This window comes from Poecile atricapillus, chromosome 24, assembly GCF_030490865.1.
Source record: "Poecile atricapillus isolate bPoeAtr1 chromosome 24, bPoeAtr1.hap1, whole genome shotgun sequence".
NCBI lineage: Eukaryota > Metazoa > Chordata > Aves > Passeriformes > Paridae > Poecile > Poecile atricapillus.
This window is the reverse complement of record NC_081272.1, coordinates 5,705,169-5,732,001: the sequence shown is the minus strand read 5'-3', so window position 1 is coordinate 5,732,001 and position 26,833 is coordinate 5,705,169. Positions and strand designations below refer to the sequence as shown.

At 54.7% G+C, this 26,833-nt stretch overlaps 1 protein-coding gene across 13 annotated transcripts in view; it reads right to left on the bottom strand.

The window, feature by feature from the left end:
• MACF1 (microtubule actin crosslinking factor 1) overlaps nt 1-26,833 on the bottom strand; it is a 146,191-nt gene that overhangs the window by 34,789 nt on the left and 84,569 nt on the right. For all 13 annotated transcript variants that reach the window (XM_058856355.1, XM_058856362.1, XM_058856356.1 and 10 more), the window contains 7 exons: nt 26,142-26,341; nt 24,713-25,208; nt 22,642-24,113; nt 4,424-4,585; nt 3,854-4,024; nt 1,872-2,038; nt 452-611 (listed from right to left, as the gene is read on the bottom strand). In XM_058856355.1, coding sequence (XP_058712338.1) covers nt 452-611; nt 1,872-2,038; nt 3,854-4,024; nt 4,424-4,585; nt 22,642-24,113; nt 24,713-25,208; nt 26,142-26,341 — 2,828 coding nt within the window. The remainder of the gene's footprint in view (nt 1-451; nt 612-1,871; nt 2,039-3,853; nt 4,025-4,423; nt 4,586-22,641; nt 24,114-24,712; nt 25,209-26,141; nt 26,342-26,833) is intronic.

Here is a 26,833-nt window from a genome sequence, read left to right as displayed (position 1 = left end):
TGGACAACAGAAAAGGGGGGGAAATGATGAGTGGAGAATGAGGAAAATAAAAGAACGCAACGTAAAAAAAGGGGGAACGCAACTGAAAAAATGGAGGAGACACAAAGGCCGCCCATCAAGGGGCAAACTGAAATTAAAAAGGAACACATGGATGGGAATGGGTTTTTTTCTATCCAAATCTGCTGGGATGTGTAAGGACATCAGTTTAATGTTTTCAGTTTAATGTTTTCAGTTTAATGTTTTCAGTTTAATGTTTTCAGTTTAATGTTTTCAGTTCAATGTTTACCCACGCTGGTGGGTCAGGGCTTGCAGCCTCCTCTGTACATTAAACAGCCTGGATAACTCCTCCAGTCCTTGTTTGTGCCAAAAACTCCTCTGGTTGTGGTGGAAACAACCACTGGAATGGGACCTGACTCCAACCACCTCCATCCTGTTCCTGCACAGCTCCTACCTTGTGGCGGCTGATCTGCTGCTGGATTTTGGCAGTCTGGGTGCCAATGGGCTCAGAGTTGGCCAATTTCTTCTCTGTCACCGACAGCCAGTCGGACACGGGCTCCGTGGTTTCGTGGAACTGCTTTGCCAGCACCAAGATATCCTCCAGCTGCTTCTGCCTGTAAAAAGAATCGTGGAATCAGAAGGAAATGCTTGTTCCAGGCCAGGCTGGGTGGGACCCTGAGCTGCTGGAAGGTGGGGGTTGGAACAAGATGGGTTTTTAAGGTCCCCTCCAACCAAAACCAGTCTGTGATTCTTTGAGTCAGTGAAAACACTCAGGAGCAGCTCCCAGGAAGCAGCTTCAGGTATCTGGAAGAAGGAACCACAGCAGCTCTGTTCAGAGCAAGGTGAGACACCATTGTCAGCCAAGCTACAATGGCAAAGACAAAAATCAATGTGGAGGAACTGCAAAATCAGCTTTTCCTGCAGCTGTGCCCTCAGGATCCAGTTTATCACCCTGGAAAGGTGGCAGAAGGGCTCCCCCATTTTCATGAAAGAGATGGAGATGGAAAGGACCTTAAAGATCATTTAGTTCCTTCTCCCTTTTGTTCCATCCCTATCACTGACTTGGAGATCCCCCAGCTCTTGGTCTTTCAGAGCTTCTGGCTGAAGACAATCCTGGATGGACAGTCCAGCTTGTTGGCAATGGTTAAAAACATGGGCAAGGGTCCACTCTGGCCCTCAGAAGTGACCTCATAACCTCAAATATCAGCTTAGGTAGAAATAAATAACTCATAAACAAGATTCTGGCAGCATAAAGGTGTCAACAGGATGCTGCTAAACGTTAAACCTTACAGGAATAAAAATAACATCCCTCCCCTGCAGGGAAATTATTTAATCTCAGCTCTTCCCTGCCATTGTAAACCACTGCTATCAGCATCAGCTCCCAGCCAGCCTTTGATTCCTCATGTTTTCCAGCTGTTTCCACGTTTCCAGGATGTATCTGCACCGAAATCTCCGCCAGCTTCCCGAATGCTGTCACCCCCGGCTCCGGAGCACCGCGACTCGTGGGATGGGCTGATCCCAGTGCCTCTCACCTGGCAGCTGCCCTGCCCAGTGCTCCCAGTGCTCCCAGTGCTCCCAGTGCCTCTCACCTGGCAGCTGCCCTTCCCAGTGCTCCCAGTGCTCCCAGTGCTCCCAGTGCCTCTCACCTGGCAGCTGCCCTTCCCAGTGCTCCCAGTGCTCCCAGTGCTCCCAGTGCTCCCAGTGCCTCTCACCTGGCAGCTGCCCTTCCCAGTGCTCCCAGTGCTCCCAGTGCCCCCAGTGCCTCTCACCTGGCAGCTGCCTTTCCCAGTGCTCCCAGTGCTCCCAGTGCCTCTCACCTGGCAGCTGCCCTGCCCAGTGCTCCCAGTGCTCCCAGTGCTCCCAGTGCCTCTCACCTGGCAGCTGCCCTGCCCAGCAGCCCTTCCCAGCGCCGTGCCAGGCTCTCCAGCTGCCCCACGATCTTGTCCCGGTCCGCGGGCTCAGCCGACTGCGCGATCCTGTCTCCCTCCGCCTGGATCATCTCCACCGTGGCTTTGCGATCGTCCAGGAGGCGCTGGAGCAGCTTTGGGGAGGCAAAGGAAGGGGGAAGTTACCAGATTGGGGTGGCAGAACCAAATCCAGCCCTTGGAGGGGTCAGATGCTCTAATTGTGGCTCAGAGCTACTGCCAGCACTGGGCTGAGACCAGCCCAGCCCAGGATGATGGCTCTGCCTTCAAAACCAGTTCAAAAAAATATGGAGTTGTATTATATTACATTATAATAATCACAGGCTTTGATTTGGGCAGCCCTGAAGTGATTAGGCAGCTGGACAGGGTGATCACTGTAGGTCACATCCAACTGAACTTTCATTTTATCTATTCTAATTCTACTCTAATTCTATTCTATTCTATTCTATTCTATTCTATTCTATTCTATTCTATTCTATTCTATTCTATTCTATTCTATTCTATTCTATTCTATTCTATTCCCATTCCCATTCCCATTCCATTCCCATTCCATTCCCATTCCATCCCATTCCATTCCCATTCCATTCCCATTCCATCCTATCCCATTCCCATTCCCATTTCATTCTCCTTTTCCCCTTTCCTTTCCCTTTTCTTTCCCCTTTCCTTTCCTTTTCCCTGCTCCCTTCCCTCTTTTAACACTACTCAAGATCAAAACCACTTCTGTGCCAGAAGAGTTTTCTGAGCCTTCCCCACCAACCCCCTCCAGCTTATCAAGTTTTTTAACTTCCACTCGAAGCACATTTCCTCTTCCAACCTCCACACATCAGACCAAGCCTGGGTGAGAATTCATTTCTAAAATATTTCCCCACGACCCCACTCAACCTCCCCTCCTCCCACTCCAGGGGCAGGCGCCGACCCCGGGCTGTTATCTCAGCAAACAGCGGCACACCTCGGGCCTGCTGCTCACACTTTGGAACATTCCCTTTGTCCAGACACCCAAACCAGGCCCTGCAGCACCAGCAGCTCGCTCCTGACACAGCAGAATCACCAGCACAGAGCAGAACTCAGGGCTGGGGAAAACATCAGCAAAACCAGTGGCTGATTCAAGAGGGACAAGGAAGGGACGCGGTGATTTCGGCGATGGAGATGGTTGAGAGTGGGCAAACTGTTCATTCCACTGGGATGTGAGGAACTGAGATCCACCAGGAAAGCAGCACAGACTTCTATTCTATTCTATTCTATTCTATTCTATTCTATTCTATTCTATTCTATTCTATTCTATTCTATTCTATTCTATTCTATTCTATTCTATTCTATTCTATTCTATTCTATTCTATTCTATTCTATTCTATTCTATTCTATTCTATTCTATTCTATTCTATTCTATTCTATTCTATTCTATTCTATTCTATTCTATTCTATTCTATTCTATTCTATTCTATTCTATTCCATTCTATCCTATTCTATCCTATTTCCTATTCTATTCTATTCTATTCTATTCTATTCTATTCTATTCTATTCTATTCTATTCTATTCTATTCTATTCCATTCCATTCCATTCTATCCTATTTCCTATTCTATTCTATTCTATTCTATTCTATTCTATTCTATTCTATTCTATTCTATTCTATTCTATTCTATTCTATTCTATTCTATTCTATTCTATTCTATTCTATTCTATTCCATTCCATTCCATTCCATTCTATTCCATTCTATCCTATTCTATCCTATTTCCTATTCTATTCTATTCTATTCTATTCTAGTGATTTTGGTGATGGAAATCATTGAGTGTGGGCAAACTGTTCATTCCACTGGGATGTGAGGAACTGAGATCCACCAGGAAAGCAGCACAGACATCCCAGCTGGACCCTCAAAATATTGTCTGGTTGTTCTGAGGTCCCCTCCCATGGAGCCACCCAGTGCTCGCTCACCTTCTGCTCCTGGATCTGGGCTTTCACCACCTTGTACTCGGCGGAGGGAGGTTTCTGGTTGGAGATGAGCTCCTCGGTGTCTGCCAGCCAGCTCAGCAGCGGCTCCAGGGCATCCTGGAACTTCCCGCAGTGCAACAGAGCCTCCTGCAGCTGGGCCACTCGCTGGGCCACCTGCACCCCAAAAAACAACCCCACTGCAGTGTCAGGAGCCTCAGCTTGCTGCCCGTGATCCCCTCCTTCCCCCAGAGCCCCTAACACAAACTTTCCTCCAAATTATTAATTGAAATGGATTTTTAATCTGTCCTGCTTCTGAACCTTTGACCAGAACCAAAGAACTCTCCCTCAGCTTTGCTTGAGTACTGTTAGAACAACACATGATAATTGATAATTGATGGAATCAACACATGATAATCGATGGAATCAGCTTCGTGAACGACTTGTCCAAAAAGGACCGCCCAGGAATTATTTGCAACAGATGAAAGATCTTTACGCTTTTTCCAAAAATTTAAGATAAATAAGGTTTTTATACTTCTGAGGGAAAGCAGGGACAGCCCCTCCCCACGCTCCCACCTTCTTGTTGAGGGTGTTCCAGCGGGTGTTGATTTCTTCCATGTCGTGCTCCAGCCCTTGGACGTCACAGTTTTTCCCGGCGCTTTGGATGAGTCCCTGACCAACTCCATTGACCTGCTGCAGCTTTAGCTGGAGGGGATCCACTTGCTCCTTCTGGAATTGCTGTGGGTGGAAAAGGTGGGAGAGAAAAGGTGATTTAAAAGCTGTGGGCTGCTCTTCCAGCTGCTCAAGTCTTTCCATGGATACAACAGGGTTTCCCCTCTAGGGAAGATGCGGTAGCCACTTGCACTGATTTTATTGGAATTGTGCAAGTTTGTCTAAACCCCTCCCTCGCCTTGACCCAGTGACACAGATGTCACAGGAATCTGCTGCTGTGGAGGGTCTATCCACACCCTCCTCTGGTTTTAAATGGGTAAATCTCATTTTTCCAAGCACTGGAGTGAGGTAAAAAGAGAAAACCGAAGAATAAATGAGAGCACCGGCTCCGACTCGCCATCAGATTGGGAAATAATGCTCCTGGGGAAAAAAACCCAAGCAATTCTCACAGTGAAGCTATTGAGAACGGAGACCTGACATCATATGAGTTTTGTTAACCACGAAATTACAGGCAGCGAGAAGCTCGCTGGATTTCGAAAGACAAAGGCAATAGGCAATTAATGTGCGAGTCGTTTACCACGGATTTGGCACGGTCCTGCCTGGGAATCCTGTGGGGAAAAGCTTTCTAAACCAAAAAAGATTTGATAGGGAAGGGGGAGGAGAGCGAATGAAGCTCCCCATTGTCAGGAGAGGCAGCAGGGAGAATCCTGTTTCTCCGGAGGAGATAAATGCTCTTTATCAGAGCTGGGGATCTGCTGGAACCACGCGCTGCCCGTGCACTGTCCCTGCACCAATCCCAAGGGACAAACCCTGCCTGTCCCCACAGCAAACAGCCCAAAATTAGGGAGCAGATTCCTGGCTCTCCCTGCTCCCCATGCAGAGGCTGGGTGGGAGAGGAGCTGTTGGCCCTGTCACGATGTTTTCCCGTTGGGAAGCAGAGGGGATGGCAGCCAGCCACCTGCTCCCTGTGCCCAAGAATGCACGGACGTTGCCCACACTGAAAAAATTCCCACTTGGATGCAAGATCTCCCCCAGCAGAGCAGCGGCTCGTGGAGGACACGGCTCTCTGAGGCCAGAGAAGCACAAAACAAAACCCCAGAAAAACCCCAAAATCCCCCCAAACGCACAGGCACAGCTCCCAGCCCCAACAAGAGGCGCTGCTCTGACTTTCCCTGCCTCATTTCTAAAGGAAAAAATAAAGTCACTTCTTCCCAGCAGAGCTCAGCAAGGGGAGGGCAGGGAGGTCCCTCCAGGACATGAGCGAAGGGTGAGCTGGCAGACACTGTCCAGAGCTGTTTGCTGATGGAGAATTCTGCCACGCTCAGAAGAAATAAATGGGGACTTGGAATCACCGATTCCCGGGCTGTTCTCCTCTTACTGTTTATATATGGAGCTGCTGGGTGGAAGAGCCAAACCCACAAAAGGATCAGGCTGATAAGCCTGGCATGCCAGGCTGCTCTGAAGCTCTCCCTGAACTGCAAAACAAACTCCAAAGGAGTCAAGCAGGGAGGGGAGCCCTGTGGAAAAGCCTGGATGATCCAGCCTGGGGTACCTGCTACATAGGTATCAGCCAGCCTGAAAGCCCTGAGGAGCCTGACAAAAATAACCCCAGCAAAGGCTGAGGGTGAGTGTGTCCAACACACTTGTTTTTCCTTTGTTCATAAAAAGATTCCAGCGATTTAGTTCATTAACCTCGCTGTGACTCAGCTTGGGAACAAATATTTAACGACTCCCCTTTGCCGTGGAGAGAGGTGTCCTGCCCTGGGGAAGAGCTGGACAGACATTTTGGGAGAGCAGAAGGACATCTGCTCCACCACACCTCCTCCTCCTCCTCCTCACCCCCAAAAAAAGCTTCCCAAAGCATCCCCTCGCTTTCTGCTTCCCTCATCTCCCTTAACCCCACTGCTGCTGGATGTGGAATTGCAGGAAGCATCTCAAGCAATGCTCAGAGCAAGGGCAAGGTTTGTGGGGTTCACAATCAGAGGTGCTGAACCTAAAACAAGGATTCCCCCCGCTGAATTTCAAGCAATAGACAATTAAGGAGAGAACCCAATGGTTTTTTCCTCACCCAGGTCCTCTCTGGGTGTCCCAGCCCGTGCTCACATGGACCCCCCATGTGAAACCAGCCCTCCAAATGCGTCTCTCAAAGGGGTGGTGCAGCCCAAAGGATGAGTAATTGCCACCAAATCGGGATTTTTGGTGCTGACTAACTTCTGATGTCTCCTTAGTGATATTTCTCCTAATCCAGATGGCAGGAAATCAGCACTGGGCTGTGGGAACTCCAGCAGCGAGGTGTCTCCAAGGCAAGAGCCACGAGCACCACAAAATCCCCAAACACCAGAGGGAATCTGAGCCCCTTCCCAAGCGCCTTCTGAGCCTCAGAATGCTCACAGAAAAAAAAAAAACTACAGACAGCGATGACTGCACGGGACAGGAATTGCTTGCACTTGATTCATTTTACAGGTTTCTCTTTCCTGATACATTTTCTGCTTCAAAGATGGGAACTCCCTGCCAGGAGCAAGAGAGAAGGTTTTTTCTCAACTCCGTGATTTCCATCTGAGTGACCAAAATGTACTTTAATAAGCCAAAAAAGCAAGTCAACATTTCAGGTCATCGAGCAGTGAGAATCTTTTGCCTCCCTCTCTTACACAATCACACAATTCCACCCCCCCCTCCACCAAAAAACTTTTTTGCCTGCCAAATTCGAGCGGATCTCAGGGAGGACAAGGCTGTTTGGAAGCCCAGATCGTGCGTTACTGAGTGGGCTCCCACCTCCCACCCACCCCTGGAGTGCAAAATAAAGCGATTTCTGCGCCCGAAGCCCCGGCTGCGGGAGCCCCAGCAACAAATACCTCGTTATCTGGAACGAATCCATCTGGGAGAGCAGGGGGCCCTTCTGCCAGGAGAGCGGCACCGAGGGGTCCCCCCGTGCCCGATGCCCCCTCTCCCTCGCTGGGGTGCGGGGAAAGGGCACCCCCAAAGCTGCGGGGATGGAGGGAGCCCCTCAACACAGCCCTGGGGAGGGTTTGTGCCCTGGGTGCTGCGGCAAAGGGCGTCCCCAGCAGCTCTGGGGTGGGGGGACCCTCCTCTGGGAGGGGTGAGAAGGCACCGGGGGGACCCTCCCAAGCTGCCAGCCCCGCTGCGGCTGCGCTGGCCACGGGGTCGTCCTCCAAAGCCGCCCCTTGGGCGGGCAGGTGCTCCAGGATGGGCGGCACGAGCGCGATGGCAAAGTCATCTGTATCCCCCAAGGCCACCACCAACGGCCCGGGGTCACCACCGAGGTCCCCGGCAGCGGGTGCTGGGGGTGGCACAGTGGCAACAGGCACGTCAGCAAAGGGTGGTGGGGCTTCCAGAAGCTCCTCCACCATCAAGGGAATGGCAGTGGTGGATCCTGGAGGTTCCTCAGCATCCGTGGTAGGATCCCCGCTGGCTGGTGGCATCCCCTGAGCCTGGGGCTCCAGGACAGCCACATCTCCTGGTGAGAGTGGGTGGGCTGGAGCAGAAAGCTCCCCAAAATCCCATGGGATGGCAGGCCCTGCAATGGACAATGTGCTGGGAAGCTCTTCGGGGGCGGCTGGGCTGGCAGGACACGGGAGCTCCCAGCTGGGGGCAAACAACAAGTCCACATCTCCCGGCTGCAGGATGGCTGCTGGTGTCCCCCCGTGTGTGACAGCCACAGGACACCCCTCTGCGTGGGCAGCCCCTTCCAGAGACAGGCCACGGCCCAGGGAAACCATTTCCCACGGGAGGTCCTCGACAGGCACCGGGAATGTTGTCAGAGCCTTGGAGCCTGGCTCTGATGCAGAGCCAGCGTGGAAAGGAAGCAGAGAACCACAGCAAGCATCCCCACTCTCTGCGGGATGAGTCCAGCCCTCAGCTCCACTCCCTGATCCCAAATCTGTGGCTTCATCCTCAGAAACCGGTTCTGGGACATCCCAGTTGGCAACCTCAGTCCTTCCAGGCAGAAGGTGATGGGTCCTGAATGGATCCCTGCCCGCAGTGCCAGCCTGGCTGTGCCACGTGGGGGACCCCAGCTCCTCCATCGCTGTGTCCGGAGCTGGGGGCTGGCAGGGGGGCACCGGGCCAGGACAGGTCCCCTCCAGAAGCAAGTCCTGGTTATCTTCACCCCACCCCACTGGAGCACTGGGGTACCCATCTCCCCCCAGGCCAGCAGCTGGATGTGCCCCTGTGCCAGGACATGGCATCCCACCAGCCACAAACTCCACAAGGGGGTCAGGATCGACCTCCCCCAGCAGCGCTGGGGAGCACTCCAGGAGAGACCCCGACCCTGCCGTGGCCACGGGGCTGGGGGAGGCCCCTCCGTCCGAGTCCGTTGGGGTGACAGCCAAGGTGTCCCTTTCTGAGAAGGGCTCTGTCAAGGGCTCCAGCATGCTCAGCACCTGTGAGCTGCAGGTGACATCAAAGTCCTCCAGATCCGACACAACGGCCGAGTCCGAGGCGCTGATATCCAGGGGGGCCCTGTGCTGACCCCCTTCGACCACCAACCCCGCCAGCTTGGCCGAATCTGGGTCCAGCCCCTCCGAGTCCATTGGGGACATCTGAACCTCCAGGCAGCTGGGGACAGCTCCATCACCCCCGACCTCATTCAGGCACTGCTCCTCCAGCTCCAGGAACATCTGCACCGAGTCCGTGTCGGACAGCTCGGGGCCCGTGGGGGTGGTTGAGCGCTCCAGAACTGGAGCAAAGTCCTCAGCCCCACATTGCACGGCAGCATCCTCCCTGCAGCACGCGCTGCCACCACCCCCTGGGGACGTGCAGGACCGGGAGGTCCCCGGGCTGGGGGCAGAGCCATCCTCTGGAGCAGTGGATTGTTCCCTTTCTTCAGAAATATCTGCCAAGCAACAGCTCCTCTTCTCCTCTGCCACCAGAACAGCCTTTCCTCTCTCTGACAGCGTCGCCTCCTCCCACTCCTCCATCATCACCCAGCGCTCGTCCTCCTCAAATCTCAGCTCAGACTCCGTTTTCTCCCTGAGATTGGAGGTGATGAGAATATCCAGTCCCGTATCCAGCAGCTCCTCACTAAGGCACGGAGAGAGGTTGACGTTCTCCACCGTAGAGTCCGACTCGGAGGCCTCCAGGGTCTCCTGGTGCCCATCGTTGAAGTTTCCCCTGATGAAATTCTTCCTGGCTCGTGGCCAGGTGGCACTGGGGAGCCGGCGGGCCCTGGCCAGGTCCCTGGCACGGCTGTCCCCGGCGTTCAGCAGGGCCTGGCGCTCATCCCGGGGTCCGCCGTAGCCATCCACGCTGAACTGCTTGGCCGCCAGAGCCTCTGCCGTGCCGGATGACTTGGAGACGTGCTCCAAGGTGAGAGACTCCGACATGGGCTCGCCGGGGTCGGGCTGGCCCGGCTGCTCGGCCAGCATGGCACTGGAATCCCGCTTATCCCGCAGGGAAGGGTTGGAAGCGCCCACCTCCGACACCTCGCTCAGCGAAGCGCCCATCCTTTCCGCAAACTCGGTGAAGTTGGGCGGCATGAAGGACTTCCACGAGCGCCGGTTGACGTTCTCCTTCTTCTCGGGGTTCGGTCGCCTCTTTGGCGGAGCCGGCGCCGGCTTGGAGACGTCGCTGCTGAGCTTCAGCTGGTCGAAGATGACCCTCTCATCCAGCTTTTTGGGTTCTGGCGGCCTGGACTCGAAGACGTTGGCAGCTCCCAGAGTCCCGTTGCTGGATATGGTGCTGCCATCCCCCTTGCCGAGGGTGCTCTTGGAGAGCTGGTTGAGCTTCGATCCCTGATCGATCTGCTCGTTAATTCTCATCGTGTCGTATATGGATCTCTGGGGCACGTAGCAATCCTCTATATAACCATCCTCATCCTCGCCCTTCCCCAGGCAAGTGCGGTTCTGCCGTAAACAGTCTGGCCGGCTCAGTGGTTTGCCCATACTCTCGTCCTTAGGGATGACGGGACCACCACGGCAACCTTTGGCCCGCCACGGCAGGAAGCATCACACACAGCCAGCAGGTCCCAAACCCGCCGGGGGGGCAGCCTCAAATCCCAAAGTGACACTACAGGGACGGGAACGGGGACCGGCAGCACCGCGCCGGCTCAGCAGCCTGCCCAGCGATCCCGAGCGGTGAAACAACCCATCTCATCCCCCCCCCGTCCCCCTAAATAACCCCATCCATCAGCAGATCGTCCAAAATCCAACAGCTTCGGTAAAATATCCCACAGGAACGGTGGAAGAGTTTGAAGCTCTTCAATGATCCCGTCCGTCCTTCTTTACTAACAAAGGCACCGCTTGTCCCGGCCGCTCCCGGCTGGCAGCGGCGAGCGGCTCCGCGCGTTTTCTGCCCAGCTCCGAGCGCCGTGGAAGTCCAGCTGCTCCGAATTAGCCTCTCCCCCCGACTCTCGTGTTTTCATTTGAACCGAGCTTGTCAGCGGATATTCGTACAACTTTAAACACAGGAAGTTCTTCATTCAGGGCAAACTCGGAGGTTTCCTGTCTCAAAAACATGATGGCATTGTCGCTGCCGTCACCTCGCCCGGTGCCACCGGCGGTGGCAGAACCCCCAAAATCCGGCCGGTGGTGGCAGCGCGGCCGCGGAGTCCGGCGGTGGAGGAAGGTTGCTGGGTCTTCTCTTTTTATTTTTTTTTTCTTCGCTTTCTCCCCAGGAAAAAAAAAAATGGCTATAAAACGCATCCAAAAATGGCAAAGGGACGGAGCGGGATGGAATCCCCTGAGTTGCCTCCGGGAGCCGACGGGGGGGACGCGGAGCAGCCGCGGCTGGAGGCGGCTATTGCCGCTGCTGCTGCTGCTGCTTCTTCTTCCTCCTCCTCCTCCTCCTCCTCCTCCTCCTGCTGCTGCTGCTGCTGCTGCCGGCCCCGCTCGCACTAACTTTCCCGGCGGCCGGTGTCGGGCTGCGGCGGCTCCGCGCCACCGGGCGGCCCGGCCATAGCGGGGCGGGGGGCGGCGGGGCCGGTACCGGCGGCGATGCGGGGAGAACCGGGGCTGTGGGGGGGTCACTCACACACCCCCCGGGACCGCCCTCCCGTTCCCCTTCCCCGCCGCTTTCGCCCCTTTTGTGCGCGGCTCAGCGGCCGGGCCGGGGGCGGGGGGCTCCGCGCCGCCCCCGCGGGCAGCCCCCGGCCGGCTCGGCGGGATGCATGGCCGCTGCCTTCCTCCTCCTCCTCCTCCTCCTCCTCCTCTTCCTCCTGTTCCTGCTCGTCCTCCTGCTCCCTGCCGCCGCCGCCCGCTCTCCTTCCCGCCGGCGGAACAAAAGGCCGAGCCGCACAGGCCGCCGCACGCCCCGGCCCCGCCGCCGCCGCCAGCACCGGCTCCCGCGGAGCTCCAGCCCCGGCGGAGGGCGGGGGGACGCGGGGGCGGGCGGGGGGCGGCGCCGCGGGGCGGGGCGGCAGGGCCGGGGCCGCCCCCTCCCCGAGCTCCGCCGTGCCTCCCGCACCCCCCCGCACCGACCCCCGCAGCGGCGCCGGGAACCGGGGGGAGCGGAGCGGGACCCGGCTGCGGAACGCGGGGGGATGCTCGGTGGCAGAGCGGGGGTGGTCCCCGCCCGCCCCGCCGGGGATGGCCCCTCCTCCGGGGGGAGGCGGCAGCCCCCGACAAAGAGCAGCAACGCCCTGGCTCGGCGGCGGCTCCGGCTCCGGCTCCCACCGCCACCGGCCCCGCTCCCCCGGCCCTTTGTCCGCTGTTCCCCGAGCCGGAGCTGCGGGCGAGATGGGGACCCCCGCGCACATCGGGTCTCCCTGCTCCTCACGGCCCCCCTCGCACAAAGAGTTTGGAAATCACCGAAGAAACCCACCCGGAACACCCCCAAAGTACCAATTCTGCCTTCCCCCATGGCTCTGCCAAAAAGCCACCCGCAACTTGCCACCGCTCCCCATGAGCGCTGCAGGCTCTTTCCCTAAAATCCATGATTTTTACAGCTCCAGCTCTAGGGTAGCACCCTGCTCCTCCCATCCTGAGTCCTGCCACCCTCTTTTCCTCCCCCAAAACCCTTGGGTTTAAGGGATGGGGAGCATTGGAAGAGGGGAGGGAGGCAGCCCGGGCGTGTGAATCAGCGCTGCGAAGTGATGCTGAGGGAAGTCACAGACTTGGGAGAGAAAACAGGAGGGTTGGGAACAGCCTCCACGCATCTCCAGGCAACAACCCGCCCCACCAGCCACCCGGCCTGCTACTTTGGGATGAATTATGGCATCGGGATAAAAATACAAGGTGTTTAATACAGCAAAACGTGCAGCATTGCGCTCCAAAGGCACCAGCACCGGGAGAATCGGGCCTCGGTCTGCGCTTTGCTGCGCCACAGCTTCATCAAAAGCCTTCCCACCTGGCCGTGGCGAGCCACAGCCAAGGAAGATGAGATCCCAAATATTTTTTGATGCACTGCCATCCTGAAAACACCGAGGCTTTGCCAAGGTCTTGGTGTGGTGTGGTGGGAGCTCGGCTTCCACATCCCCAAGCTCTCCGACCCTTCACCCCCATGTCCCGGCACCGACTGCACACGGAGCAGCTCCAGCACCACATTCCCAAAGCTTTGTTTTGCTCTCAGAGAGATGGGAATGAGCATTTTGTGGAAGGGAAGGGTTGGGGGACAATATTAAATGGTCCCAAGCGCTCCTCAGATGGAGATTTTTGCGCAGTGGGAAACCTTTGGAACCCCTTTTTTTCCACCATTAAATAAAACCACGGAAAAGAGCGGCAGTGAGGGAGCAGGGATGTGTGGGGGGATTCCAAACATCCCCCAGCCAGCCCCTTTGCCCATCCAGGGCGTGTCCCCTCCACATCCCCTGGACAGACAGCCGGACATTCAGCCCTGCAGCCTCCTCCAGCCCTCTGCCAACACCTCCAGAGCGTCCCAACGCCTGGACTTTTCCCCTTGGCGGGGGACACCGCAGCTCCTGGTGGCTGGTATTAATCCAGAGCAGCTGAAACAACAAGAGGACAGCGGTGCTGTGCCACCACCTTGGCCTGGAGCTGGTGGAGCTGCACCGTTACCGCTCCGGGGCCCCTCCGCCAGGAATCCCAGGCATCTGGGCTGGGGCGAGGAGGTTTTTTTGTTCCACTGCGAAGAAGGAACGATCTCTCTCTCCTCTCTCTCTCTCTCTCTCCTCTCTCTCTCGATGTGGAGCTGCCCCGTTTCACAGCCAGAAATTCTTTTCCCATTTCCTCACCGAGTCACGTGCCAGGAGCGAGCCGAGTCTTCCTCCGACACATTCCCCCCACCACCAATTTCTAAAACCAATACTGGCCAGGGATGAAAGCCAGTTGGAAACCTGCTGTGCCTGGCCCAAAGATCCCAGCCACGGCTCTTGCAGGTTCCCCAAATCATGGCTTTAGGCCTCCAAGTGCCACCCCAGCGATGGGGACAGGAGCCAAGCAGCGCTGGCAAGGTCAGGGCTTTGCTTGGGCTTTGTGTCGGTGCAAGGGATGGACGTGGAAGGACATGAACGTTCTGTCTGATTTTTGTCCTTTTGGGTGTTTCTAAGTGACCACCAAGACCCCTCATTTGGCTTTTGCTCTGTCCCCAAACCTGCCAGGAACAGCTCCTGTTACCCAACCAAGACCTGGACCCACCCCAGGCCACATCCTGCAGACAAAACACCCTCGGCTAAAACCCACCCAAAGACTTTTCCAAGACCTTCTCCAAGTAGGGGCATCCCCATTTGTCTCCTGAACCTGCTGGTTTCAAGCTTTCCTCGTGTGGCCACCAGCCCTGGGGTGTGGGGACATGGCTGTCCCTGTCCTGGGCTGATGTCACCCTGTTTACAGCTGTGCCACATCCTGCCACCGCTGCTGCCACTGTCTACATGGCACAGCACAATTTGGAATCTAATGTATTTTCAGTTTTCCTTTACTGCATCTCAGCAGCTGGAATCAAGGGACCTGTGTTATGTGCTGAGCAGGAGAGCTCAGAGGCAGCTCAGGATCGCTGATGGACAGGTCATTAATGAGATCAGGGTGCAACCAAGGGTCCTCTTTGACCTAAAACCTTCTTTAAACTTCGCCTTGGTGCCCTTCTGCCTTGGGAGTGCCGGGTGGATGGAGGAGAGCTCCTGGTTTGGCACTTTGTCCTTACAGGTCTTGCTGACCATGGCATAAAATCACAGAATAGTTTGTGTTGGAAGGACAGGAAAACTCATCTTGTCCCACCCTTTGGACACTTTCCACTTGAGCAGGCTGCTCCAGCCTGGCCTGGAGGGATGGGGCAGCCACAGCCTCTCTGGACAGCCCCGTTCCCCGTGTCCGACACCGTGTGGGTCACTGTGTCCCCCATATCTGACTCCACAAGTGCCACCCCTGGCCTGGGACACTGTGCCACGTCCAAGCAAGGCAGAGTGGATAACCCCAAGTGCCTCCAGCCCAACAGAAGGACTGAGGGCGCATTTCACCCTCCCTCAGACGCTGCAATAGAAGCACAAAGCCAAATCAAGCGCACGCAAAATCTCCCTTAGAAACGGCGCTTTAGGCTGCGCTGGGATTTTTAGCAGAGGATTCTTGTTTTTTAAAGCCTTTCCTGTGTTTGTCAGAAGGTCAGAGGGACTTCTTTCTTTCCCTCTTGCTCTCCTTCTCACTCATTCCTTTTCCCAAACCTCTGTGATTGCCATTCCAGCCCCTGTTCCAGGCAGGAGCACTGGGGTTATTCCCACCCCGCTGTGCTGCTCTGGGTGCTCCCTTATCCCTTTGGCTGACTCCAAACCTCACATCAGGGCCCTGCCACCACTCAATCCCTCCTCAAATCCTCGGGATGCAGGGAGCCAGCACATCTTTAAATCAGCCATTTGGAACCTGTTCATTCGGGACTCTCCTCCACAGGGCTGTGGGAGGAAACCTCAGCAGGCTCCGTGGGGGTCTGCACCTCCACGGGGAAAGTTTTAGGAAGAGGTTAAGATCCAAACTCCCAGAGAAACCTCCTGCACTTTGGATGCACAGCTGCAGTGAGAGCTGTGAAAAAAAAAAAAATTAAAAAATTAAAAAAATGAAATTAATTTTGTTCTTCCAAGAGTGCAGGAGCTGCACCGCAGCGCTTTCGCTGCAAGGCAGCTAATATAGATGTTGGTATAAATAATTCTCCTGAACGAAGGCTGGAGCCCACGTGTTGCAGCAGTGCTCAGGCACAGCCCCACGGCACTCAGCGTTCCCATGGAGCCCCATCCTCGTGCACAGAGCGCCCCAAAACTCCCTGGCAGCAGCCTGAGATGGGACTGGGAGACAAGAAGGGTAGAGCCACGTGCCAGGGCCCTGGTGGCCAGGAGGTGGAAGCTGCTGAAATGTTCATTTTTGTCCTCAGCTGCTCTGTTTCCCTGCAAATTGAGGCACCCTGGGCTCCCCGGGCATCCCCTCTGCCCAGGCACTGCAGAAGCTGCTCCCCAGGGCAGAGGGGCACAACAGGTGAATAATGAACTGTCCTGAGGCTCTTTAGGAAGTGAGCTAAGTGTGTTATCATCCTGAGAATCCTCTGGATGGGAGACATCTAAACCACTCCTCCAGCAGGAGAATTGGCAATTGTTCCCCAAAGGCTGCAGTGACTGATCCAAGCCTGAGTCCTTCTCTGCCTGCTCCAGCCCCAGTGGCCACCGTCCCTCCCTTCCCAAGCCTGGCTTGGATGCTGTGGTGACATCCCCATGGATCCCCCCTTCCATGGCTCTCCTCTCCCTCCTCTGCTCAGCCCTTTGCAGACAAAAACCTTCCCCATCTCCTCCTCCTCCCTCGGATCCTCAGCTCCCCTGGTCTTATGCAAAGCCGGTATTTTTAGTATCTCCTGGAAACGTTGTGAAGTGTCATCACCACCAGCTAACGAGTGCTCCGGAGAGAGGACATTCCTCCAGCCATCTCCCCGGGCTCAGCCCTGCCAGGGTCACCAAAGCATCTGCAAGTGGGTGGCTTTTGGAGCACTGACCCACGGCAGCTCCTGAAAGGCACCATTTGATCACAGCCCAATTGTTTCACGGTCAAGAGAAGAAAAGGGAAGGAGGGGAAAAGCAAAAAAAAAAAAAAAAAAAAAAAAAGCTTCTCTACGATTTGGTCGATCTCAGCAACTCTTGGCTTAATTCACTCTTGTTCTCGGGATCAGGGGAGCGCCTGTGCCTCTGCTGACACGTCAAGGTCAAAGCCCACCCGTGCTTTGCTGATGAACCAGCACACCGGCAGCGCTCCCTCCGGGAAGGAGGAGCTCCAGGGGTACACTGGCTCTTCCCTCAGCGCTAAAATTCACCTCCAAGGAGCCAGGAGGCTCCTCGTGCTCCTCTTGTGCCAGGCTGGAAACACACCCAGCCCTGGATGTGCAGCTTGGGCCACTGTGCCCAGGCAGGCTGGGTGACAGCCCTGGCACCCGGCACAGCCCCTGCTTATCTCCCCCCCGTTTATCATCCCCTTCCCCAGCGAGGGGAGATGGTGCCTTTAAGGCAGCTTAACAGCTGCCAGAGAGGAGGCATTTCTGCCTGTGCTGCTGATGCTGAAAATACAAGCCAGAGATACTTTAAGTAGGTCTGGAAAGCGTTCAACGAGAAGACACCGTCACGCAGCCTGTCCCCGCTCCCAGCCCAGTCCCACCCAGCTGCTCCCAGCCCCACGACTGTCGGGAGCCGCACGCATTCCTCCGGGGGCACAGAAGGGTTAAAAATACCCCTGGGCCAGGCTGGGGCACAGCAAGTGGCAGAGTGTCCCTTCCCTGCCACATCCCATTCTCAGAAAGACACCTCCCCTTGCCCACCTGCCGGGGGCTTGGCTGTTGGATGGGGTGTGGAGTGGCCCAAAAAAGCCACCCTGGAGGCGTGGGCTGGCTGCTGGAGCATTGCCTGGGTGACCACTTGTCCTGGCTAAGGATGGCTTGTGCTGCTGCCTCCAGAGATGAAGGCTCTGGGTGTCAATACCTGGTGCCATCAGCACATGGAGTCGCTCCTGCCCTCCCAGCCCAGCCCTGCAATCCCAAAATGGGATGCTGCTTTTCCTCTCTGCCCACCCTCTGCCCTCATCAGGAGGGTTGGAATGAGATGATCTTTAAGGTGCTTTCCAACCCAAACCGTTCTCTGATCTCCAAGAGCAGCTCTGCAGTGGCAGAGCTTAACAGTCCCAAGGAGAACCATGAAATAATTAAGGTTGGAAAAGACCCTCAAGATCACCCTGCAAAGGAAATGCCCCTTGTGCACCCAGGGACCACCGAGGAGCACAAGCTGCAAACCTAAACGGGCTGAAACTTCTGGGGAGAAACCCAAACTTCGATCCTCCTGCAAAACATCCTCGGTGAAACACTGCAGGACGCTGGGCAGCCGTGTCCCCATCCCTCCCTGCCTCTGGCATCAGTGGCTTATGCAGGGGACACGATGAGGTGACATCAGTGGCAGCCCCCTCTCCAAAACCATCCCCCTCAGGCAGTGACACCTGGGAGAAAGCCAGGGACACTGGCTAGTGGCACCTCTTTGAGTCAGCTCCCTGCTGGAAAGGTTGGGGGAATTACGAGTCATAAATGAAGCGCTGAGAGGAGCTGACATTCCCCAGGCAGGACCCGGAGCAGGGTCACACAGCAGCACTGGAATGGCCAGATGAGTAATTCTGGGCCTCACTCACTGCATCACCACTCCTGGGATTTTTTTCCCTGATTTTTGTTTTTTAATTGAAGCAGACAAAGAAGGGTGCTGGAGGCACAACGGCCGACCTGACCTACTCTAAAATAAAGCAGTGAGGCTTCAGTTATTGCTGTCTAGGGATTCTCCCTCCCCCCTCTTCATCATCCAGCATTAAACCTTTATTGCTGTGACACAGCACTGCTGGAGTTCACCGCATCCAGCAACTCCAGTTCCCAAAAACCTCCCCAAAAACACCAGGAGGAGAGGCAGCATCCCAAAACCCCTTCCCTCCGCCACCTTGGCAAAACCATCACCCAACCCAAGGCTGGATGGAGGGGACCCCCCTCCTGCTCCTCCCTCATCTCCAGGGTGGGGTTTAATTAACTCTGGAAGCGAGATCCTGGATAAACAGCCCGGCTGTGCCAGCTGCAGCAGGTCCTGGCTCGCCACATTCCTGCGCCGTGCCCGCCGAGCTCAGCTGTGGTGACAGCAGGAGCCACCAGCCCACAGTGTCCAGCCAAGCACAGACACGTCACCAGGTGTCCCCAAAGTGATGGTGACAGTTTGGTTCTGTCAGGTTTGATGGGTTTTTTCCCTTGGGTTTTGGAGGATTCCTGCAGAAATCCCTTCTGGCTGCTCGGAAGGAACGCAGGGCTGATCCTGCTCTCATCTTCCTCACAGGGACAAAGTGTCCCCAGCAAGGCAAAGCACCCTGGCAGCACACAGCTGAGATTCTTGGCTGGAGGACATCCCACAGATGCTACGGCTGCCCCATCCCTGGAAGAGCTCAAGGACTGGAGTTTGGAGCAACCTGGGAGAGTGGAAGGTGTCCCTGCCCCTCCTCACCCAAACCATTCCATGATTCCATGAGTGGGGAGGCAGCAGGATCCTTCACTCCTGAGCACTGAAAGGCAGAGAGAGCCCAAACACCCCTGGCCAGCTGACCCAGGGCTGAGTGTTAACGCTCTGCCTCCTGGGTGAAAAACAAAACAACACCAAATCAAAGAGGTCCCAGCTCAGAGCTTCCAACACCAAGCACAAGCCACGCTTTGAAACCCAAGTTCAAAATCCACTGTGTAAAAGATAAACAAAAGCCAGGTTTGCTCAGCCAGGAGGCCAAGCTACCCCAGCACAGGTGCCTCCCAAAAAACACCCAAGAATTTGATTCCTCAGCTCCGTGGCTGATGGGAGCTCTTTGGCCACGCCTGGGGCTCTCTGGCACCTCTGCTCCCAGCCAGAAAACCTCACCTCTGCCTCTTCAGCGTGTAAAGGAGGATGAGCCACTTGCACTGAGCAGCACAAGCCTTATCCCATTAATTTCACCCTTTTTGGGGTGATCAGGGTGGTCCAGCTGATCAGAGGTTGCTGATGATGGAGACAGAGCAATGCAGAAACCTCCCATGCCTTCATGTGAGTGACCCCTCCCCACCATCTGCACCTGGGGAATCATTTCCCTAGGGAATTCTGCTGTTTGCCAAACTCAATCCACAGAGCTGTTATGTTTAGAAACATCTCAACTGTAGATCATTTGATTCCAGTCATTAAAATTTAATATTAGAGTAAGCTTTGAGAAACATGAGCTGACAGCAGAGACAGTGGAGGGGGAAGAAGTGCCCCAGCCTGGAAACTCCTCAGAGCAGCTCTTGCTGGTGCCTGGCACTTGTCCCTCGTGCTGAAGAGCCCAACTTGGCTGTGTGAGGCTCAGCTCAAAGATTCTCCTGACTTTTAGCACCTTTTTACACAAAAAAGAGGCTGCTCAGAGAGGCAGCAAGGGAACAGGAACCACTTGGGTTAAACTGGAGATCAGGAGTTAAAGATGAGGTTCCTTTGCTCTGACAGCTTAACATGAGCTAAACCCAACTTCTTTTTTATTTCTTCTGTGGCACAGCTGGATCTGAAGCGACCCATGGGGATGTCCATATAAGCACAGGCTCCAAACCACAGAAATGCCTTTCAGCTGCACTTGATCTCAGCAGAAAACTCAGGGCTGAATTCGATGACCCCTTAAAGCCTCCTCCAGATGGGATTTCTTACAATCCTGCTACAACCAATGGGTCCCTGCCTGTTTTTCCCACACTCCCTGAACTCCAGCTCCACCCTGGATCATTGTCCCGGCTCCCCGATGGAGCTGGTCCCCAAAATCGCATCCGAAGCAAAACCCCTCCTGCAAACAAAGCTTCCCCCTGAGCACAATCCAACAGCTGCTTCCCAGCCTCCTGCCTCGGAGGAACCCAGCCAGGAGGAAAACTTACAGCAGGAGAGGGCTCATCCATCCCAAAGCCAGGATTAGTCCCTCTGTGACCCGGGAAAGGGGCTGGGGAGGGGAGAGAGGAAATGCACAAATGGCAGTTTTCCAAAAGTTAAGGAGGTTGTGGCCTTTTGGGGAAAGAAAAGGGAAAAGAAAAATAGATGGGAAGCTTCAAATATGAGCTGCTTCCAAAGTCATCCGTTCCCAGCCTCCACCAGAGCCTTCAATGTATCTTCTTTATTAAAATCCGGACACAATGAGTCCAGAAGTGCCCACCTTTGTCAGGGCTCCATTGGCAACTTGCCTGGAGCCCCCGGGGCCATGCCTAATTTGCATCTCATTTACACAGATGTTCATTAAAATTAATGCCTTAAGACATAATATCTGCCTGCATTTGAGCCTTCTGGACAGACAGAGCGTGGCCGCTCCTGGAGAGGCACCGTCACCCCATCCGTCACCCCATCCCTCACCCCATCCCTCACCCCATCCTCCCCCCGGAGCACTGCCAGCACCAGGAGCTCCTCTGCTCCACCAGGACACTCCGGGCACGCCCCTGGTCTGCAATCCAAGGAGGGCAAGAGTTGTGATGTTGTCTCAGAGAGAGAATTTATTGGGAAATAAAAGCCTGGCGCAAGCAAGAGAAGCCCCCCGGGCTCCCCGCAGAGCCAGGCTTTTCCACAGCGCTCCCTCCAGCCCCTCCTGGTGCCCTTCCACCAGCAGATCAGGCTCTGGGATTGTTTTTCACTTAGACAGGACCAGAAGGAGAAGCTTTGCCAAGATCAGCTCTGCAACCTTTAGGATTTCTGCAAGAATCCCTGGGGATGAAGCGTGCACGGGAGGAATGGAGGGAAGGAGGAATGGAGGAATGCTGCCCTAACCACGATTGCTCCATCCTCCACTCCTGCTTCTCCCCCATTTCATTCCCAGCCATTACACAGCAAAACCTTCCCACCACTGCTGCAACTCTCACTTTCCCACCCAGCTGCTCCTCGTGGCCTGGGTGGCCAGGGAATGACTCTTGGTGAGGACACCTCAGACCCCCAAACCCCCAGGGCTCAGGTCACCCACGCCTCAAAGGCTCATCCTCAAGGTCACTGAGCTGTGGACCACGTGCAAACCTCACCTCCTGCCCAGTCTGGGCTTTTTGTCATCGTTTCTAATGAGAGCAGCTCAGCCAGGAATAATCCCTTGTTCTGCAGGAAAGGTTCACTGATTTTAAGGACTAAAAAAATCTCCTTTTTGGATGTATTTATTCTGGGGTGTTTAATGACCAATGTAAATCTTTCTCATTGACATCAGCTCAAAGCAAACTGCCCAACACAAGCAACACCATCAGCTGAGGTTGAATTCCCATCAATACACCTCAGCTCTGTTTTTTTTGGATAGGCAAACCCCAAACCAGGAACACCTTGTCCTGGTGATGGTTTCACAGAGCTGTTCAAGTGGTGGAACGGGATCAATTAGCCATGAGATGAAAAGTAAATGGCTGTAAAAACTGCCTCTCCCTCCCACCCCACCATTAACACCAGGAAATGAGCAGCCAGATGTAAATCAACCCAATCATCAACTCCTGGGCACGTCAGGAGCAGAAGTTTCACGGCAAGAGAACTTCTAAGCTGTATTAATAGAATTAATGTAGTGTAACAGCCTGATCCAACATCATAATTCTGTATAGAAATATATCAAACACACTCCAACCCTTCCCTCTCTCAGGTCTTGATGGTCTCCATCAGCTCCTTGCTGGAAATGTGAACAGCCCACACAAAACTTCACCTTGGTTTTATTTCCTGGGTGCACTCCTTGTCTCACACTTTATCTGCGGCTCTTTTTGTACCCAAGGATCCCAAAACAGACGTGATGTGTGTCCAAAATGAGTGAACAACAAACAGCAGCAGTGGGCCAGGCAGAGCCAGACCTACAGGATGATCTGATGTGGACTAGACCCTCAAATGGTGCAAATTTCACAGCTCAGGTGGACTCAAACCCGTCCCTTCCTCTCCCAAAATCTAAATGCCGCCCACCTCTAGCAGCCCACGAGGTGCTGGCACGCCAACATCTCACATCTCCAGGAGAACAGGGATTTTCCTGCCAGTCCCAGAATCTTTCCACACCTTTTCACCACAGACTATCAAGTCCACCAGCAGCATTTCACATCCTCCAGAGCAAGGATATTTCAGTGCAAACCCACTCACAATCACAGCAACAAACAACGGAGACGCCGCGGCTTGAAGCCCACAAAAACCAACAAACCCCACACCTTCCACAACACCAAAAACCACTTTAAAAATAAAAAATAAAACAATAAAAAACCACAAACAGTTAGGGAATCAAACTCACCTTGAAGTCTGCCAGCTGCTGGTTGATGGTTTCCACCTCTGTCCCCACCACCCACTGCAAGGCCTCGTTCTCCTCGGCCGCCGCCGTCATGTGGCTCAGCTCCTTCAGGCGGCCGTAGAAGTCCTCGACGCGCGCCAGCGTCGTCTCCACCTGCTCCTGCCGGTTCCTCCCCCTCTCCATCAGCTTGCTGCACTGCTTGTTCAGCGTCTCCAGCTCCCGTTTCAGCCCCAGCAGGTCGGGGCTGCCCTCCTCCTCCAGCATTCTCTTGCACTCGCTCTCGGAGGATTCGATGTCGCCCTTCAGCCGCTGGAGCTTGCCCAGGAAGGCGCGGACGTCCTCGGCCTGGGACTGGAGGCTGTCGGAGTCTCTCCCGATGGGGCCCATGCTGTCCAGCTCATCATCCAGATCTGCCAGCTGGGAGAACATCTCCCTGACCCTGCTGTTGAACTGGCCGATCCCTTCCAGCTTGTTTTCCATGAGAGCACAGCAATCGTTGACTTTCTGCTTCACAGCCTTGAAGTCCTGCTGGGCCACCTCGGCTTGGCTCAAGAGCTGGGAGCAGTCAGATCCATCTGGAGCATCTTCCACCAGACCTTGAGTGAGGTTCTTCAGATAATCCACTTGTGGCTCCAGGGCCTGCAGCACCTCCTGCTGTGCCCTGAGCTTCTCCAAATTCTTGTTGCTGCAGGCTTGTGGCCCCAGGGCATCGTAGATCTCCAGCTGGTGCTTTGCCCCTTCCAGCTTCTTCTCAATGTTCTTGAAGCTCTCCTGGAACTCCTTGAGCCTCTGGGACATTTCTTCAATGGAGCCAGTCTTGGTTTGCAGCTCTTCTGTGATGGCATCCATCTTCTGGTTGATGCCGGCCTTCTCGTCGCGGATGTCGTCCTCGTCCGTTTGGGAAGCGTCGGTCAGGATGTCAGCGGCACTGTTGAGCATCTCCAGCAGGGACCGGCGCTTCTCCACGTCACTCAGCATGGCCTTGGACCTCAGGAGAGTGGCCTCCAGCTGCACTGGATCCAGGGTTACCTCCAGCTCTGCCATCCTCGCCTTGCAGTCCTCCACCCAGGGCAGGAGATCGTCCGCGTGCCGCTGGTACTTCTGAGCTTTCTGCAAGCAGTCCTTGAGCTTGGAGTGTCTGTCAGCAGCCTGCTTGCTGAGCTCCTCCCAGTGTGTTTTCAGGCTGACCAGCTGGTTCTGCAGAGTGGTCTTCTCCTCTCCAGGCTGGACCGAAAGCAGCAAAGATTCCCCCTCGGCCACAATCATCTCGTAGGAGCCGCTGTGTTGGTTGAGGCTCTTCTGGAACTCTTCTTGCTCCTGGATTTGGCTCTGCAGCCTCTCCAGTTTGGCAGAAATGGGTTGGCTCTGGGCTTGCTGGCACCTTTTGTCATCCAGCCAGGTCCTGAGCTCATCAAACATGTGCTGGAACTGCTGGGAGCTGGCGAGCGCGGTCTGCAGTCGGTTCATCCGGTCGGCTGCAATGGCAACCAGATTAGGAGGCGACAATTAAACTCAAATCAAATAAGCCAAGTGCAATTATTTAAAATCATCTCAGATGCACCAACTGTGTTTTGATTAACAGGAAAGAGCTTTCCATTGCATCACCAGCCCCTTTTTGCTCACTGATTCATGAATTTCTGAAGTAGTAAGAGGCCGTAATTCTGGTAATGCAGAAGGTCTCAGCTCTCCTGACCAGTCCCTAAATGTAACCCCTCAGAAAACAGAAGATGCACCCCAAGGTCAGAGGGTGGCCTTCTTCATGCCCCAATCTGAATTTAGGAACCTGCTTTTTTTTTTCCAAGCACAGGCCAACCTGCTTGGTGAAGAGCCATGTCAGTGGGGCTGAACCCCTCTGCTCCCTCTCCAGGCTCAGGTGTTTCTGGAGCTGGAACTCTCCTGTGCTTGGGTCCCATATAAAACACCCATGAAGATCCCTATAAACTGACAAATGGTGCTTCCCCTATTATTTTTCTAGTATTTTTTATATTATTATTTCTCCCAGTGATGGGAGAGCCCTTTGGCAAAGAGCTTGACATCCCAGCATCTCTTAAGCAAAACTCCTCCTCTATCTCACCTGCCAGATCTTCCAGCCCTTTGAGGGGAAGTGCCACCGTCTCCAGACGTTTCCTCAACTCATCTTTCAGGTACTGCTCCCCAATCAGGACAGAGAGGTCATCACAGAGGGCCTGAGCCTCGGAGATCTCCTCCTCCAGCTGCTCCAGGTCCGAGCGGATCTCACTGGTCTCCTCCAGCTGCTGTTTGACAGCATCAGGCTGGGTGCTGATGGCAGACTGGCTGCTCAGGCGCTGCCCAACAGCCTTCACCTTCTCTGAGAGGCCCTGGAGGAGCTCCTGGTACTGGGTGCTCTTTACTATGGCTTGGTCGATCTGGCTGGAGCGGGAGTTGAGGCGCTCCGTGAGCTCGGACCATTTCTGGTTGACCCCTTGGAGCTCATCCCTCACCTGGCTGGTGGATGGAGAAACATCTCCAGGGCCAGTCAGGATGCTCTGAGCTGCCTGGTTCAGCTGCTCGTGCTGCTGCCGGCGAGCTTCGAATTCCTTCAGCATAAACTGGAACAGAAATAAAATAAAAATGTTTGCATAAAAGTGACAGCTCCGAGTACACACAGTCAAAACAAACCAGACCTCCAGGGGCTTTATCCAGCCCGTGGAATCAGCAGGAACAGGCCCTGGGGTGGGACAGAGGTTGGGCTGGGTAGCCCAGGATTTACTGTGACCTTGGAAGTTAAAAAGCTGGGAGGGGTCTGCAACTCCAGGACTTTGCTCTCTCTCTTATTTGTCTTGTAATGCAGCATAAACCACTTAGATGAGATGAAAATCTAATTACCTCCACTGGGGCTTTTCTGCTCCATGATGTGGCTGCTTAGAGTCATGTTAGGATTTGGAAGGAGGAGGAAGGGGAAGGCAGAGGCATTAGCCAGTCCTGCAGAGCATCAGCACAGGCCTTGTTTAAAGCAATTTCAGTCTCCAAGAGGGGCCAAGTGATTCACTGCTGAGTCAATCCAGTGCGGGAAGGGAGCTGAGCACTGCACCCTTTCCGAGTTACTCACAGAGGTTTGGGCTCAGCGGGGTTTGGAGGACTTGGAAGAGGAGCCACGAGGTGCCTGAACACTCCCTGCACGCCACAGCACTCACAAGACAAGCACAACTGTCGCCCTGAAAACTCAGTTTTTGAGCTTGCTGACATGGTTTTCTAAAGACTTTCCCAGGACAGTAACTATAAACATAGATATGTGGACATTCTTTCTGTTCCACGTCTTGTGATGGGCATCTCTCATGGCCAGTGCAGTGGGAAAGTGTTACCCTGGCCCTGGATTATAGGATCCAGAAGCCTATAAATCCTGGGAGGAAAAATAAACTTTCTCTTTCTTTCACCACACCTCGACCTGTGTCCGTGTGATCTGTTCATCTTCAGCGGCAACACACAACCTTCCACCTCCCTCCTGCAGGAGATGCTCTCCTCCATCCACAAACTCCCCTCACCTGCACCTGCTGCTTCTGAGCGTTCAGCATGTTGGGGTCGATGGAGAGGGGCCCCAGCACGCTCATCATCAGCTCCTTCTCCATCAGCCAGGGCCGCAGCTGGGCCTCGGCAGCCTGGAACGTGGCCAGCAGCGTCGCCGACTCCTCCAGCTTCTGCTGCCGCGCCGCCGTGGCCTGGCTGGCCCTCTCCCACCTGCAGTCTGAAGCATCACCTCTGTTGGCCATGGTCAAGCTCCTGCCCAGCCCACCCCTCCATCACCAAGGTTTTCCCTTCCCTGTGGTTTTCCCAGTGGGAAGTCTCTGTTTTCCAGTAAAACCGGCGTGGCTCTATCCACCCTCCAATCTAATATCAAATCAAATCTACGTGGAAGCTCCGAGGAGAAAACCTTCCAAGGAGGATTTCTGTGCTCTAATCAGGACAGCCTTGAGCTGGGCTGACCTTGGGTGAGCCATTTCCCATCCCTGGCCCCATAAATGAGGATACTCCCACGTGTGCCCGTCCTCACACCGCACACTCAGACCTCCCAGACGGAGTCAACACCTTCCTGCTACTTCAAAGAAGGGAATCTCTGGGCTTCTTTTTGAACACACAGCCTTGTTTAGTCAACACTTAATTACCTAGGATAGCCTCTCTAATGACTAGAATTTTATATCAAGCAGTGAAGCTTTTAATCAAAATAATCAACCTGTAC